The sequence below is a fragment of the Melozone crissalis genome, unplaced genomic scaffold (genome assembly GCF_028551555.1).
Source record: "Melozone crissalis strain CALT ecotype California unplaced genomic scaffold, PUWL_Pcris_2 ptg000017l_1, whole genome shotgun sequence".
Taxonomy (NCBI): domain Eukaryota; kingdom Metazoa; phylum Chordata; class Aves; order Passeriformes; family Passerellidae; genus Melozone; species Melozone crissalis.
Window position 1 is genome coordinate 8,319,650 of NW_026535795.1, and position 14,435 is coordinate 8,334,084.

Consider the following 14,435-nt stretch of genomic DNA (forward strand, 5'->3'; position numbering starts at 1 on the left):
CCCAAACTGGCACCTGCCAGTCTCACCTTCACCACAGCAAAGCAGCAGCAGCTGCTGTTGCAATCCCTTTGGAATGCAGCAGTCATGGTTCCTAAGTGACTAATGGCTGAACCTTGTCACAGGTGTTTTTCGTAGCTCAATTCCACCCACCTGCCATCCAAAATGGTTCAAAATACTTTGTCCCTCTTTTCCCCTTGTATTGGAGTCTTGGATTTGCAGTTCAATTTGCTAACTTTTCAGAGAAAAACTTGTAGATTTTATTTATCTCCTTTATAATTTTGTCTACTGTTCATATCCCCAGAGTAACTAAATCCACCTTACAATTGTCTTGTTAGTACTTTTTGTTACAAAGAGGAAAGCAATTTAAATTCCACCAAAAAAAACCCAAAAACCAAACAAAAACCAAAACCAACAACAACAAAAAAACTCAAAACAAAACAAAAACACAGAAAAACCCGCAAAAGCCCAAAAACATTGCAGAATCTCCTCCGTAAGTCTGTATTGAAGTTGTCTTTTACTTATACTCATTAACTTCATGTGCAGGGAGTGTTGCTGGGGAGGGTCTGATTTAAAGGTTTCTCTCATTTCTGCTTGTGCAATTCACTTGACTTTAGCACAATTTGAGTGTTTCAAACACACAAGAGATGTAAAATGAATTAATCTAGTGTATATCTGCATTCTAAACTCAAGGCTGTGATTGAGTTCGAACTTCTACTGTGGTTTACTGCGTCCCAGAGGAGGCCACCAAGATGATCAGAGGGATGGAGCTCCTCTCCTGTGAGGAAATCTGATGGAATTTGGTTTCTTCATCCTGGAAAAGAGAATTTGGGTGATCTAATTGTGGTCTGCCAGTACCTGAAGGGAGCCTACCAGGAGGATGGAGAGAGACTTGTTACAAGGGTGTGGAGTGACAGGACAAGGGGGAATGGCTTCAAACTGACACAGACTAGGTTTAGATTGGATATTAGGGAAAAAAATCTTCCCTGTGAGGGTGCTGAGGCCTTGGCATAGGTTGCCCAGAGGAGCTGTGGCTGCCTCATCCCTGGAATTGTTCAAGGTCAGCTTGAATGGGGCTCTGAGCCACCTGGTCTAGTGAAAATTGTCCCTGCCCACAACAGGGGGATTGGAACCAGATTATCTTTGGGGTCCCTTCCAAGCCAAGCAGTTCTGTGAATCTGTGATTTGCACAATGAGAGCTCTTGGCTCACCTTGAGGAACACCAGGAGAAAAGAGGAGGAACCACTGTGGGCTCCTTGCACAGCCTCTCTGTGGCTCACCCCATCTAATATCCAGTGTGGTCTCACACTGACATCCTGCAGCAGGAAACAGGGGGGCTGCAGGTGCCCTGCTACAGCAATTCTGCTGGCTACAAGGACAAAAGGACTTTATAACCAGTCTGCTCTTGTGTTCCTCAACAGTGAGAAGCCCTTGTGACAGGTCACAGTACTCTGTTCAGTGTGGTGGAGGCTTGGGCACAGAATTAAGGTTTTATTGCTTCCTGGCCCAACAGTGCCAGAGCAGCAGCTTGTCTTTCCATCCACTTTACCTACACAGTCATTTTTAGTCAGAGCTTGAGTTACTGTTCCACAGTTATTGCCCATAAACCAAGCCACTCACTGGGCTACACCTACTTCACTGGAACCCATCATTTAGCCTGTACCAGTCCCCCATAAAAGGTTGAAGTTTGCTTTACTAAACTCAAATCTAAGAGATGACTTCCTGACACATAATCTATAGTGAAGAATTCATAACTCTTCTCAAGTAAAAATACCCTCAGACTTATATTGCCCTGCCTTTTATTCCCAAAGAAGACTTTCAGCAAATGCAAAATATCAGCATTCTAAACTATGCACAAAATATGTACGCTGAGCTGGGCAATTACCCCCATGTGTTTTTTGAATGCCTCTCAAATTGGACACCACCCAAACTCCTGATTAACATCTCCTATGCCTCATTTGGTCACTGTGATTTACCAAAACAAAACAAAACAAAAAAAAAAAAAAAAAAAAAAAAGAAAAAAGAGGAAACTGTCAGGACAGTTTATAGCAAAAAAAAACAAAGCTAAATGATATAAATTGTGAAAGTAATCCTCACTATGTTGAAGTATCACAGTTTCAGTAAGGAGAAACACTTTGGAAGTGTTTGTAAGTCCATTGGATAAGGCTTTCACTAAGTAACAATGAGTTTATGAATGTGTGTGCAGAGGCATCTGGAGCCAGAAGGAATTAATTCCAAAGAAAGCCAGACATAAATCAAAGAGTCTCTAAGTAGAAGGTAAAATATTCTTTTTAATACGGATATTCACAACAGTAAATGAACAATCAACCATTCCTCAGTTTATTTAAAATTACAGTGTAAAATTGCAATGATATAGTGTTGGTGACCCTTTATCAGAGGAAGTGAAGATTTGTTTTGCTGATTATCTCATTGCTTTCTATACACGATTTCTTATCACATTTTGTTCAGTTTATACACACACAGACCACTCCTTGTACATCTTCATGTTAGTTAATCACATTTACCATCTTAAAGGTCTTGATATCTGCAAATTTATCACAGAAGAAATTAACAAGCAGATGTTTGGGTCCCGCCTCAGAAGGGATAAGTTTAAACTTGGTACTGGATTTCTCACTGGCTTTCAGTGGTGGTATGCTAAAATAAAAGGAAACAGAGGGAAAATACAAGTCAAAAACAGGCTTATGCAACATGCTTCAGTTTCTTCACTAATCATCTTCCACCTGGAGTAAGAACTCTTATCACTTCAAAGTAAGATGGCCATGAAAAGATCACACATGGCTTGATAACACAATACTTATCAGATAAGTATATGATAAGTACTCAAAGACTCAAATCCATACATTAAAGGCTCTCACAAATTCATTATGCATTAACCCAGATAAGCCCACAAAGGGGGACACAATAATATGTGAGATAAGATTTCATGCAGAACAGAGGGTGTAAAACACATCACTGAATCCTTGCAAAAGAATAAACAGAGACCTTGCAGAATGTTAATATCAACTCTGGAATTAGAAAGGAGTATAGCACCAAGGACACCTCAATGTTTACAGAGCAGGAAATTCTGAATGGAAATGAAAATGTTTTACACCGAATGTTTTGTAACTCCTGGAAACTTGTTAATGTTTTTCTCTTACTCTGACATATAGTCTTGTCTTGCCTGAGGATAAAATTGTGTGGGATAGACAACAGGAGGTTGGTAAATTCCCTCAGGAGAGCTTATAAATGATGGGATGAACCATTCCTAATTGCTCAAGTGCAAATGGCAATGTTAAGTTGCTGTGTTTGTTTGTTTGTGTTTGTCTGTGTATTCAGCTAAAGAGTATATTTTTATATCCCAGGTATTTTCCAGAAATAACTGCATTTGTGAGGATACATTGAAATTTTTATGTAATTTCTCGTCTGTACAAAATGAGGGATAGTCTGAAAATTTAATCTTTCTGTTTCAATTATGAAATACTGAAGGGAAAAGGGCAGAAAAAGTTACAAAATCACCCAAGCAGATAATAGGCAACTGGGATCTATAGTAAAAAAAAAAAAAAGTGTTGTATTCCACTCTTCTCAATCTCAACATCATCAAATAGTTTCTTGACTCTGTTTATTAATTCCCTAAGATAATAATTTGGTAGAGTTCTGAAAGCAGAGAGTGTGCCTGGAGCTCTCATTTTGGAAAAAACTGCTTGCCATGGTTTAGTCTGTTCTGCAAAAACTATCCTCCTCAAATTGTGATCTGCTGTGTCTGGAAAAGCTGAGCATGGAGCAGACCTGGCTTTGTGCTTTTCAGAGGTCCCATCCTTTGAGATCACAACTTGTGTCTAAGCAGTAATAATTTTTGTTCCCAAAGCTGAGACACTGCTGTATCTGCTTTTTACATGTATTTCTGTATGTTTACAATGCTGTACACCCAGATTGGCACCTGCAGTCCATTTACTAAAGTGAAAAAAATATCCTGGTATGTTGTAATTTGGACAGAAATAGTTGTGTATCCTATTGTTGGCCTTTGATCTCAAGAAGGTGCAACCTGTCTGGCCTATAGCAGGATAGACAGCCTCAGCAACATTTACAGCTTGGGTAAGCATGAATTTTTTCTTTGGAAGTGTGTGGTCCTGCTAGATAGGCAGGAAAACAAGTTCTGTCCAATTAGGACAGCAATTATTTGACCTCCCAAACCATGGAGCCAAAGCCCAGCCTAGATGAAGAGCTGGTTCAGCACTGTGTGCTCATAACCTGTGCCTCCCAGCTGACAGCTAGAAAAAGGTGATGTCTCATCCCACAGTTCAGTTCCAGCTCATCCATGCCCACATTCCTGTGTGTTTGATACAGGAGATGGTTCTGGTACCCACCGTAGCTCCAGGATCCCTTGGAGCAGGTCACTGCCCTCCACCTGCAGCACACAGTCCTTCACCTCCTCGTTGATGGGATTGGTGAATGCCACCTCCACAACCACCTCTTTATTCACCTTTGCTTCACCAAGAACCTGTGCAAAGAAAACACTTATGAGGCCAGGTTCTGTGTTCTTTTCTAGCTGAGCCTTTCCAGGAGTCAGAAGGGGAGATATTATGAGAGGCTGTGATAAACCATGGCAGAATTTTTGAATGTGAGCAGAGCATTTCTTTCAGGGAATACAGTGCTCTCAAAGAACTCCCTTTCCCTTTTCTCTGCCATTGCAGTTGCAGCAAAGGGAATTTACCTGTATGTCAATGGCAGGATTGTCCAGGGTGATGTTTCTTTTCACAAGCACTTGAATCCCATCTTTTACATTACATAAAGCTGTGACCTGGATTGTTTTGTCTGTAGTTAACTGCTGCTGGTATTCAGGATACTTTATCTTAATGGGGAATTGTTTTTCTAGAAGGAAAAATTAAAAAAGGAATTGGTATATGCTTTTATAAGCATATCTAACATTAGTATTTTCCTTTTATGCTGTGACTAGGAATAGGAGGGTCTTCAGCCATCATTGCCAAAATTAATTAATGCAAATCTATCTGTTTGCTTTAGGTAGATAGTGATTTCTTCAATGTTATCCCTTCTCCATTAAATACTACTGTATTGCCTGGCTTCTTTCCCCCCCTATTGCTCTGAAAGATACAACAGCTGGAGTTTAAGGAGTTTGCTGGTGCCTCTCCAGAAGTTAAATTACATATTAAAGAAATGAATTATTTTTTCTGTTTCTCACTAATGACTTTGAAATCTAAGATTAATACAAGACAGTATCAGTTGTGATCCAATGATCTTTCACCTCATGTTGGAGATGCTGACACATCTCTTATCCCAGGCTCCTAATGATAACATTTTCCAAAATGTGAAAAGCACTTGGGGACATGAGAGTGTGAAGCATGCCTTGTTAATGTATGTGTAATGCAATATTTTTCTCAGCCTCTTCTACCCAGGGATTTAGGGTTACAGTTTGTTAAGAGCTTTTCCCGCCAAGCTGAGCAGCCTCTAATGCCCCTTTACAGATAAAACCACTATGTTTAAAAGGTATTTGAAAAATTACCTTCCTTTGGGGCCAGAGTGACAGACAGGGAGTCCTTCCAGATCTGATTAACTCGTCTTCTAGTATACAGAGTGCTCCATGCAGTCATATTTACATTTACAGTCTTAGCATCAGACTGCAAATTTTCAAGAACCAGAAGTAGGTTGAGATCTTTGCCAACTTCTAAAGAGCCAGCCACCTTGAATTTTCCTGAGATGTCAGGTTTCTGTTCAACTTCCTCCTGTTTTGGTGCTGTAGGATCAAATTTATCCTCAAGTCCAAGCTTCTTACGGGCTTTTTTGAAAATCTCTCTTTCTTTTGCAGAGCCTGTCAGGGAGAACCATGAAAATCATCCTCAACAGTTAACATGCATCTCTTATTTTACATGGCTGCTAGAGAGAAGCTAGCCAGGACATAATGTCTGTGCTTAGAGATAAACAAACTTTCTGTTTTCCACAGCCATAGCTCATTTTCTGCAACTGCAGTCAGTAACGTCACTGTCCTTCTAATAACATTTTTTTAAAACATAAAGTCTTAAGTCTAAAGTTTCTCTTTCCCCATTTCTATCCCTTTTTATGGCTATAACATTTAGAAATGTGAATTCTTATTTGCTAGCACAGAGAAAGGACCAAATGTTGGGGAAGGCTGATGGCACTGTGTGGTGGGTTGAGTCTGGCTGGCAGCCAAGCATCCACCCAGCCCCTCACTCCCCTTTTCCATACTCCTATGGAAGGAGAAGGAGAAGGCTCATGGATTGAGGTAATAGAGATTTAACAGAAGCAGAAGCTGCTGATGAACCAAAGAAAAAGATAAATATAACATGAGGATGATCAGATCTGAAGGACTGAGAAGGTGCTGTGCTCTTGCACCCTTTGACAGAGTTGCTTTTCTGGGCCTAAGTGCTGATTTAGCTCAGGTTTCTGCAACACACCTTTTATTCTGCAGACAAATAACTGGTCTGTAGCATAATTCTCACTAAGCAGAGGCAGACAGTGCATGTCAGCAACAGGCAGATGGAACAGGGAACACTTTATTTGGAGATACTTGGACTTGACTTATTTAGGTCCCACAAAGTAGCTCTGTATCAGAAAGGGCAAGGCAGTTTTTGTTTTTGTTTTTGTTTGTGTTTTTGTTTTTACTCAGTACCTTTTCTCCCCTTTTGTGTAGGAATTGAATAAATTCTGCTCCTACTTTATAAATACACTCCTAACTGAAAATTTATATCCTTTTGGGAATGAAGCAGCTGTGATCAGAAGAACCAGAGATTTTACTTACCTTCCTCATATTTATAATCCCTGGTGACATCTACACGAGCATCTCTACCAACTGCCTTGGTACTGATGGAGGCACCAATTTCTGTAGACTTAGAGAATATCAAAGTTTTCTTTCCAGTTGCAGAGTCATAATTCCAGTACATACAGTCTGCATTCACTTCTGCAAACACAAATGGGCCGTCGTAGTCCAGCTCTACTTCTCCTTCTTTGATGGCGTGCCGTGAGGCAGGACCACACTGATAAATTCCTACAGCATCAAGGAAAAAGAATTTAGGCATAATCTTTGACAGCAAGCAGATTATTAGACAGATATTTATCACTGACTCCTGAATTGCCCTGTGCTTCTGTCCCATTCAAGCCCTTTCATTCACATAAACCCTCATACAAGGTCACTCATCAATGTATCTTGTCTTTATTCTGAAAGTACACTTGATTTGTTTTATATTATCCCTTAATTTTTAATAGCATTTGGTACCTATATTAGAAACATAGGAATTGCTGTAAAAACTGCTCCTGGAATCCTAGTTTCTTTCTTGACCTTCACAGATGATCTGGAGCTTTTCTAATGCAACCAATGAAATATTTTCTTCTGCAACTATTTCTGAGCAGATTGACAAATTGCTTTTACAATGATTTCTCTTTTTTCTTCTCTCTAAAAGTGACTGATTTTATATCTTTTCAGCATTAATACTGAAATAAAATTTGTGTACCTCCACTTTCTTCCTGGGGAGTTGCATCCAGAACTTGCCATCCACTGTAAGAGGGGCCCAAGTCATTGCGTATAAACCAGCTTTCATTCCAGACATGGAAATTCCTGGGTGCAAGAATGAACTAAGTAAGCTACTAGTATGTGTTTATGGATTCCTGTCCACCTCCTTTAATCAGCCATCTTAGTTGCATGGATTAAATGCCTTTATTTGCACAGTCCTTGTTTGAGATTCATCACTTCTACCCTGACCTCACTACATTAACTAGAAATGTGCTGAAAATTGCATTGTGGAAAAAATACAAATGTTCAAGGGCAGAAAACAAATTTGTGAAGTTGTAAAAAATGCCTTGAGCCTGTTCTTTTCCAAAATCTCCATACACTTCCTTAGTTTTAGCTTTAGGTTTCCTTCTGGCACAACACTACAGTTCTACATGTCACATGTAGATAGAAACAGTCCAGAACAAGAAGGGGAATAAACAAGACAGAAACTGAGGGACTACTTCTGCTCTTTGCTGAATGCAGGCTTGTTTGAGCTGCATTTGATGCTTAATAGAGGCAGTAGTTAAATTACTTTCACTCCAAATGATGCCACTGCAAGAAAGCTGGTTCTGATGAACTTTTACTGGTTTTGAAAATAGTTTCAAACTAGATTAAGTCACCATTGTTTGATACATCCAATGCAATATTGCAAATTTTCAGCCATCTGTGGCATCATAACTATAATTTTGCCTGCCCTGGCTTCAATTAGCTGTTGTAATTAGTGTCACAATTCTTTGTTTAACTGAGAAAGAGTGAAAACACCAAGTCCTGTAATATTATTCTGTAGTATTTTTTATTGATCCTCTGTGTGTATGTAGTAGTTTTTAAGGCAATTCTTAATAAGATATAGCATTTGTCATTAGAATCTATGCTCTGTAGACATTAATAAGCTCTACTATTAAATATTGAGGCTTACCACACGCTGTCAGCTCCCCTCTCCAAATGATTTCCTTCTGCATCATAAAACTCATCCACACGCAGATTTCCATCTGCATCATGGGCAGAGCTGAAGTTTGTAATTGTGCGGGTGGGAATCCCCAGACATCTAAGCACTAAAGAGTGAAGAGAAAGCCAGTCAAAAAGTAATATTTCTGCAGGTTTCATATAGCATAGTAATGTCTTCAAAGGCTTCTATATAGGAAGTAATATTAGTGCTTCTTTTAATAGAATCTGTGCAATGTCAGTCATGTGTGTGACATAAAACATACCTGTAGTCAGTACTGCTGCAAAAACCCAACATTGTCCATATTTAACAGGTTTGAATCCTGATTTCTTCCAGCTTTGCAGGATTTCACCACTTCCTGTCCAGCTGGTGGGATTTTTGCCACCCTCATACTTTCCACTCCAGTTTCCTAGCACCACCCCTTGGTCATCATTGGCGTTGACCTGAGAAGATATTCACTAAATTTATGATGAGGTAAATTAAGAGTTTACAGCCTGACTGAAAGGGGCCTGGGAGTTAGAGTAAATGCCATATTGAATTTGAGCCAGCAGTGCTCTCTCATCAAAAAGGGAAAGCTCACAGTAGGCTGCACTGGGGAAAGTGTGACTAACCTTTCTCTTTTATATACCAAGAGGCAACAGCAGAAAGCTGTAGCTTGGGAAAATCATATTTGACATAAGAGACAAATTCCTCGTTAGGAGGGTAGGGCAGCTCTGAACTGGTCACCCACAGAGGCCACAAACCCTCCTTCCTTGGAGAGTTTCAAAGCAGCCTGGTAAGTCCATAGCTGAGCTGATCTAGCACCCAGTAATTCCTCTTCAAATGGGTGGCTGGACTAAAGACCTCCAAAGAACTGGTCCCTCAACCACCCCAATCTTATTTTTGCAGTATGAATACTGGATATCAAAGTGATAATTATTAAAACTATACCAGAGGAGATAAAACTGGCAGGCTCAGAGCAGTTGACCATGTAGGCCCATACTTCACCATACAGCCAGTGGCCTGAAATTCTCTATGAAGTGGCTTCATATTTACTTTCCCTGACTACTTTTAAAAGACAGTTAGTAGTTGGGTTTTCACTTTGTGAAGCTGCTGCTTACCATGGCACTGAGAACACGGCCCAGGTACCTGGGGTCGTGTCTGTGAGACACATCAGTGATGGGATCCTGGCGGTAGTACAGGCTCCGATCCATTATGGCCAGGCAAATATTGAGGATGTCTCCTTGAAACTGTGGTACGGAAAGAAAACAGTGTTTTGAAAACACAGATTACAAAAATAAGGATGCAGACAGCCATATTAGTGTTGAATGGGGTTTTTAAATCACTGATTGAAATGCTGCAGAGCTAAGCCAGGCATTACCATGTAAAAATGTGGCCACAACAAACTCTGAAAATCAGAACTCACAGGGCTTTCAAAACCTTGGAATCTGTGGACTTGAGGCCTCAGCATTGCTATAGTACTTTACTAAGTTAAGACTAGATAGTCTTAGTAAAGATATTAATGTTTGTGTTGGCTGCTCTTCCAAGGCAGAACAGGGTAAATTACAAATCCTCATATTGATCAGTGAAACAGGGCTTGGCACAAGGGTTCATTGCAACAGCAGAGTCCTGCTCTTCAGAGATGTATGCAATGAACTGGAAAAAGCAAATGACCTAGTTGATGCAAAAACAATGTCTGGTGTTTCAGTGCTACATTTACCTGGCCAAAGTTCCATCCAAAGCTGCTGATATGATTTTTATTGCCTGCAAAAATGATGCCAAACTCTTCTAGCACATATTCCTCACACTCAGCCGCGTTAGGCATGAACACATCATCACCTGAAAAACCAAAACAGAGAGATGTACAAACACGACAGGCAAAATAAAACAAAACCTCAGGAGTCTTGCTCTATAAGGCAAGAGCTCTCTTAATCTATAAGGGTGCTTGCACATAGCCACCCTTTGCTGTTCTTGGTGCTATAAACAGATTGTGAAACTCAGGATCTACAATTAGAGAAAGGGGTGGGAGGTGTCTGAGTGAAGATGGAGGTGTGACACTGCCAAATCTCTGAGAAAATGGTAAATATGACTCTTTTCTTGGTTCTACAGAGGCCAGACACTCTCTTCTAAACTTCTGCAGAAATAGGGAAGCTTTGTCAAAAACCAGAACCTTTTCTTTTAGAACAATGAGATCTCTAGTATGTACATGCTACAGAGCTGATTCTATGTACCAGAAGGTCCTAAGAAACTGTTAGACACCTTTTTTTTTGGTCACTAATCCCTTATGTTGTCAATTTTCAGCTGCTATATTAAAGTATAGATCAAATGGAGAAGCTGCAAATATTAATGAAGTTAAAAGCAACATAGGTCTTAAAAGGAAATCCGACATATTCATACCTGAAGCCCAAGGGTTAAAAAGCAAAACAAAAGTGCCAAGACTTTGTGGAGAGGAGCTGCCACTTTGAACACTCAGCCTGTAACGTCCAATGACAGCATTGTGTGGGCTGGAAATGGAGATGCTCACAGAGCTGGCACTGCTGGACTGCACCACTGCACCCCAGCCCTCCTTGCTCACTGTGCTGGAGATATCAAATGTGGCCAGGGTCCTGGTTGCCTTTGAGGGTTTTGGACCTTTCGAGAGAAACAAATAACATTTTTTTTTATCCATGCCATGCTGAAATAGAGATTTAGTCATCAACGAACTCAGCAGGGATGTAACCCTCCCAACCCTCCCATCAGGTGAATTTGTGCCAAATATTGGCAACTGAAGGAAGCTGTGGCTGCTGGCTGGGGTGGCAGCAGTACAACAAACACCTCACACACTTCCATGGCTGTGAATGAGCACGTTGGCTCTGAGGTTTTCTCTTGCTGCTCTGTAGTGCAGATTGGGCCAGAAGAATGTCCTGAGGCAGCGTTGCTGTCCCTGTGGAAGAAGCTGGGGGCCATACCTGTTTCTGCAATGAATATTAAGTTTTGCTCAGGCCGTTCTGCTCCATTGAAGGTGATAGTGAAGGCCTGTCCTCTCCTCACAATCAGTTCTTCACTAGAAAATTTACTTGTGTGGTGTTCTCTTGCATTTTCTTTCAGGTGCCAGTCGGTACTCGGCTGCGTTGCAGCTATGAAAAAATGAGAAGAGCAAAAAAGCTTGAGGGTACAACCAAAGAGGAAGGAGCACAAACACACTGAAGAATTGCTTATTACTTTCTACAGGTAACTGGTACCCATGTGAGGCTTCTGCTAAAATTAGAAATAATTTTTATGTGAGCATTTTTTTTAAGAGGCTCCATCTTGCATAGGCTGTTAGAGGTTATCTGCATAATTAAATATAGAAGCAGTAGTGTACAGGGTACTAAAGATATACCCTGTACTAAATTAAAATCAGAAAGGCATTTAAGAGGAGAGAAACCTGAGAAAATTGAATATTCATGAGTTACTTAGATAAAAATCTGTCTGAACTCTATTAATTCTCCCATTCTGTGATGGTGTCACCCTAAGAGAGGCACAGCCTTGCTGCCTCTGAATGAGAAATAAAGAAACCTGACTGAACTGAGAAACCCCGTGAATTTTAAGCCATGATGTGGTCTCTAGCCCCATTATGTGCCTACACAGCTGCCACTGTTGGAAGCACCTAACAGGAACATGCTGATGGACACTGGGATGTTGTTTGGCAGTGGGAGAGATGGCAGAACTGGAGAGAGAGCACTCTTAAAATATATTTTGGGATGCTCTTGCATGAGAACTATGGCTTCAGTCAGAGGCCAGAGAACAAAGATCCAAGATTGGCTTGGATCTGCCATCATCAGAGCCTATGGAGGGATTTCTAGTAGGAGATGGCTTGATGGTTTAACTGAAGTGCAGAAGTATAGATGAAAAAGTTTTTCTCTTCCCCTGTGAAGAGGGAGATAGGAAAGAGTAAGAGTGTGAGGCTTAGGAGTGGAAAATTGTTACCCTGTGCCATTATTGAGTAAAAGAAAAAAAGCATCCTATGTTCAAAGAGATTTCTTAATGTAAAGATTTTTTTACAGCATGATCTTAAATTTATCAAGTTCAGAAAAGCCTTGAAATAACTACACTGGTAGTTTTAGCAATGCAGTCACTGTCCAAATGTAGAGGAATGTGGGTTTTTTACAATATTGAGGTGAGAAGTACAGATGATTCTTGAAGAACATATCTACTATTAAATAAAATCCTCAGAAACTTAGCAGTGAAGCACATCTATTGTAGAATGAGCTGAGAGCTCAGGGAGTTTTGCCTTTAGAAAGGCAGGAGCTGGAAAAGCAACATGAAACACTTTATAATCATTATTAAACTGGTCTGTTTGCATATCTATAAATATTAGCAGGTGAACAAAAACCCCACCATAGCGACAAAGAAACTGCCGAAAATCCTCCCAAACCCCTAACTTTTGTATCCTCTCTGCCTTAGCTTCAGATTTCATCCTTCTCTGCTCAGTGTAGCCTTCCTCAGCCTTTGCAGTGATACATTCCCAAAGTTCTGCTTTGCTTCTTTCTCCTATGTCATATCTGTCAGTCTGTTGTTTTGCCCTTTTCTGAAAACTCCAAATAGCTGCTGGTTTTCCCTTCCTATTTGCAAAATATAACATTTTTATGTCAGTTAAATACCTGTGCTGCCAAACCTCATTCTGACAAGCTTGCTTTTCCCATGCACACAACAAATGAAAAAATGCAATTCCTCTGAAAATCCTGACTTTCAATGGAAGAATTTCCTCCTACTTCTTTTTGTATTGGATGAAACTCCTTAGAGAAATAGTGACCTCTCAGTGTCCATGACAGAGCCGAACATGAAGTATGGATGTAACAAAGAGCATCACAGGATGGGCTTTCCCCTTGCTCACCTTGGCCCATATCTGATCAATGTGTCCTCTGGAGCTTCCTCTGAAAGGCCTCCTGTAATTCTGCTGGCTCAAGGAATGAGTTCCACTGGTGCCTTCACTTCTTTAAACTCTGCAATATTTCCTCTGGGGGTGGAGCTCGAGTAGCTGTCTTTGCCCCCAGCCTTGATCTGACCAGTGGAGCTTGAGGATTCATTTTTCATTCATTTTCTTTCCTCTCTCAGTTCTTACGTCCTCATCTTATTTCCCTGCAAGTTAACATCTGAAGCTTGGACAATATTTATTCCTAACAGTCTGGCCATTTCTTAAGAGTTTCTTAATGTGTTTAAAACTATAAGAACTTCAGCAATTAGCTGCTTTTCTTCCTGTTGTAGGGCTAAAGTTCTAGGAACAGCATAACTCCTTCTTGCAAAACACTATTTTTAATTTAAAATACTCCATCAGAAATAATTACATGGACTTTTTGTTTAAATTAAGTCCCTAAATCTGTTGTTTTGGAGCTACTTTTTTCCCCCTCCCTACATTGTAGTAATCGCAAAACAATGACCAAGCTACTGTCTCTGTCCCAGGACCAGTCAGGGCCAAATTTAAAGAACCAAGTTTTTATTTATCACATAATTTCTGTTTAACCCTCTTCAATAGACAAGCACTCCATGTCATATTTGCATGACACACTACAGTGACACCAAATAAGTATATTTGTGACTAGTGATAAAATATTTCTTTTCAGCTGGTGCTCTACTATTTTTTCATAAGACATCTCTGACCATGCTACTGGCAAAGCCAATTTCTGCCCAAAAATCTTCCACTTAACTTCAAGGAGAGTGAATTTTGCTTTTGCTTTGCAGGTGGCTCCACTTTGTGTTAGGAAAGAGGTAGACTAATTCTGATACTTTTATGAAACAACCTGTAAAACTGAATGAACTCAGTGCACATCTTAGAGATGCCTCTCAGTGACACCCATATGCTGGACTGGCACAACTGAACACGTTCCCAAATTCATCATTTTGGTTGGCTGGGCTCAGTATTCAGGAGCCAAATTGTTTTGTTTTCTGGTTTGGATCGTGTTTGTAACATCTAGAATTGGAACTTGCTCAACCCATTTAATATACAGACATGTTTTATTCATGTTTCTTATAAATGGT

The 14,435-nt window shown here is 40.2% G+C and overlaps 1 protein-coding gene across 1 annotated transcript; it reads right to left on the reverse strand.

Annotated features, from left to right (window-relative positions):
* Window positions 1-2,504: 2,504 nt before the first annotated feature.
* Window positions 2,505-13,303, reverse strand: LOC128935910 (protein-glutamine gamma-glutamyltransferase E-like). Its single transcript, XM_054274522.1, has 13 exons — window positions 13,294-13,303; window positions 11,387-11,554; window positions 10,836-11,069; window positions 10,159-10,277; window positions 9,560-9,688; window positions 8,725-8,902; window positions 8,433-8,568; window positions 7,479-7,582; window positions 6,770-7,015; window positions 5,516-5,821; window positions 4,709-4,866; window positions 4,362-4,495; window positions 2,505-2,652 (listed from the first exon to the last, which is right to left on the reverse strand). Exons 1-13 carry the CDS (start codon window positions 13,301-13,303, stop codon window positions 2,505-2,507), a joined length of 2,070 nt encoding a protein of 689 aa, XP_054130497.1.
* Window positions 13,304-14,435: the final 1,132 nt, after the last annotated feature.

Coding starts and splice junctions, on each gene's coding strand:
- LOC128935910 (XM_054274522.1), bottom strand. Junction 10,278..10,835: donor TTTTAACCCTTGGGCTTCAG/GTATGAATATGT, acceptor TTGGTTTTTCAG/GTGATGATGTGTTCATGCCT. Junction 9,689..10,158: donor TTGGATGGAACTTTGGCCAG/GTAAATGTAGCA, acceptor TCCGTACCACAG/TTTCAAGGAGACATCCTCAA.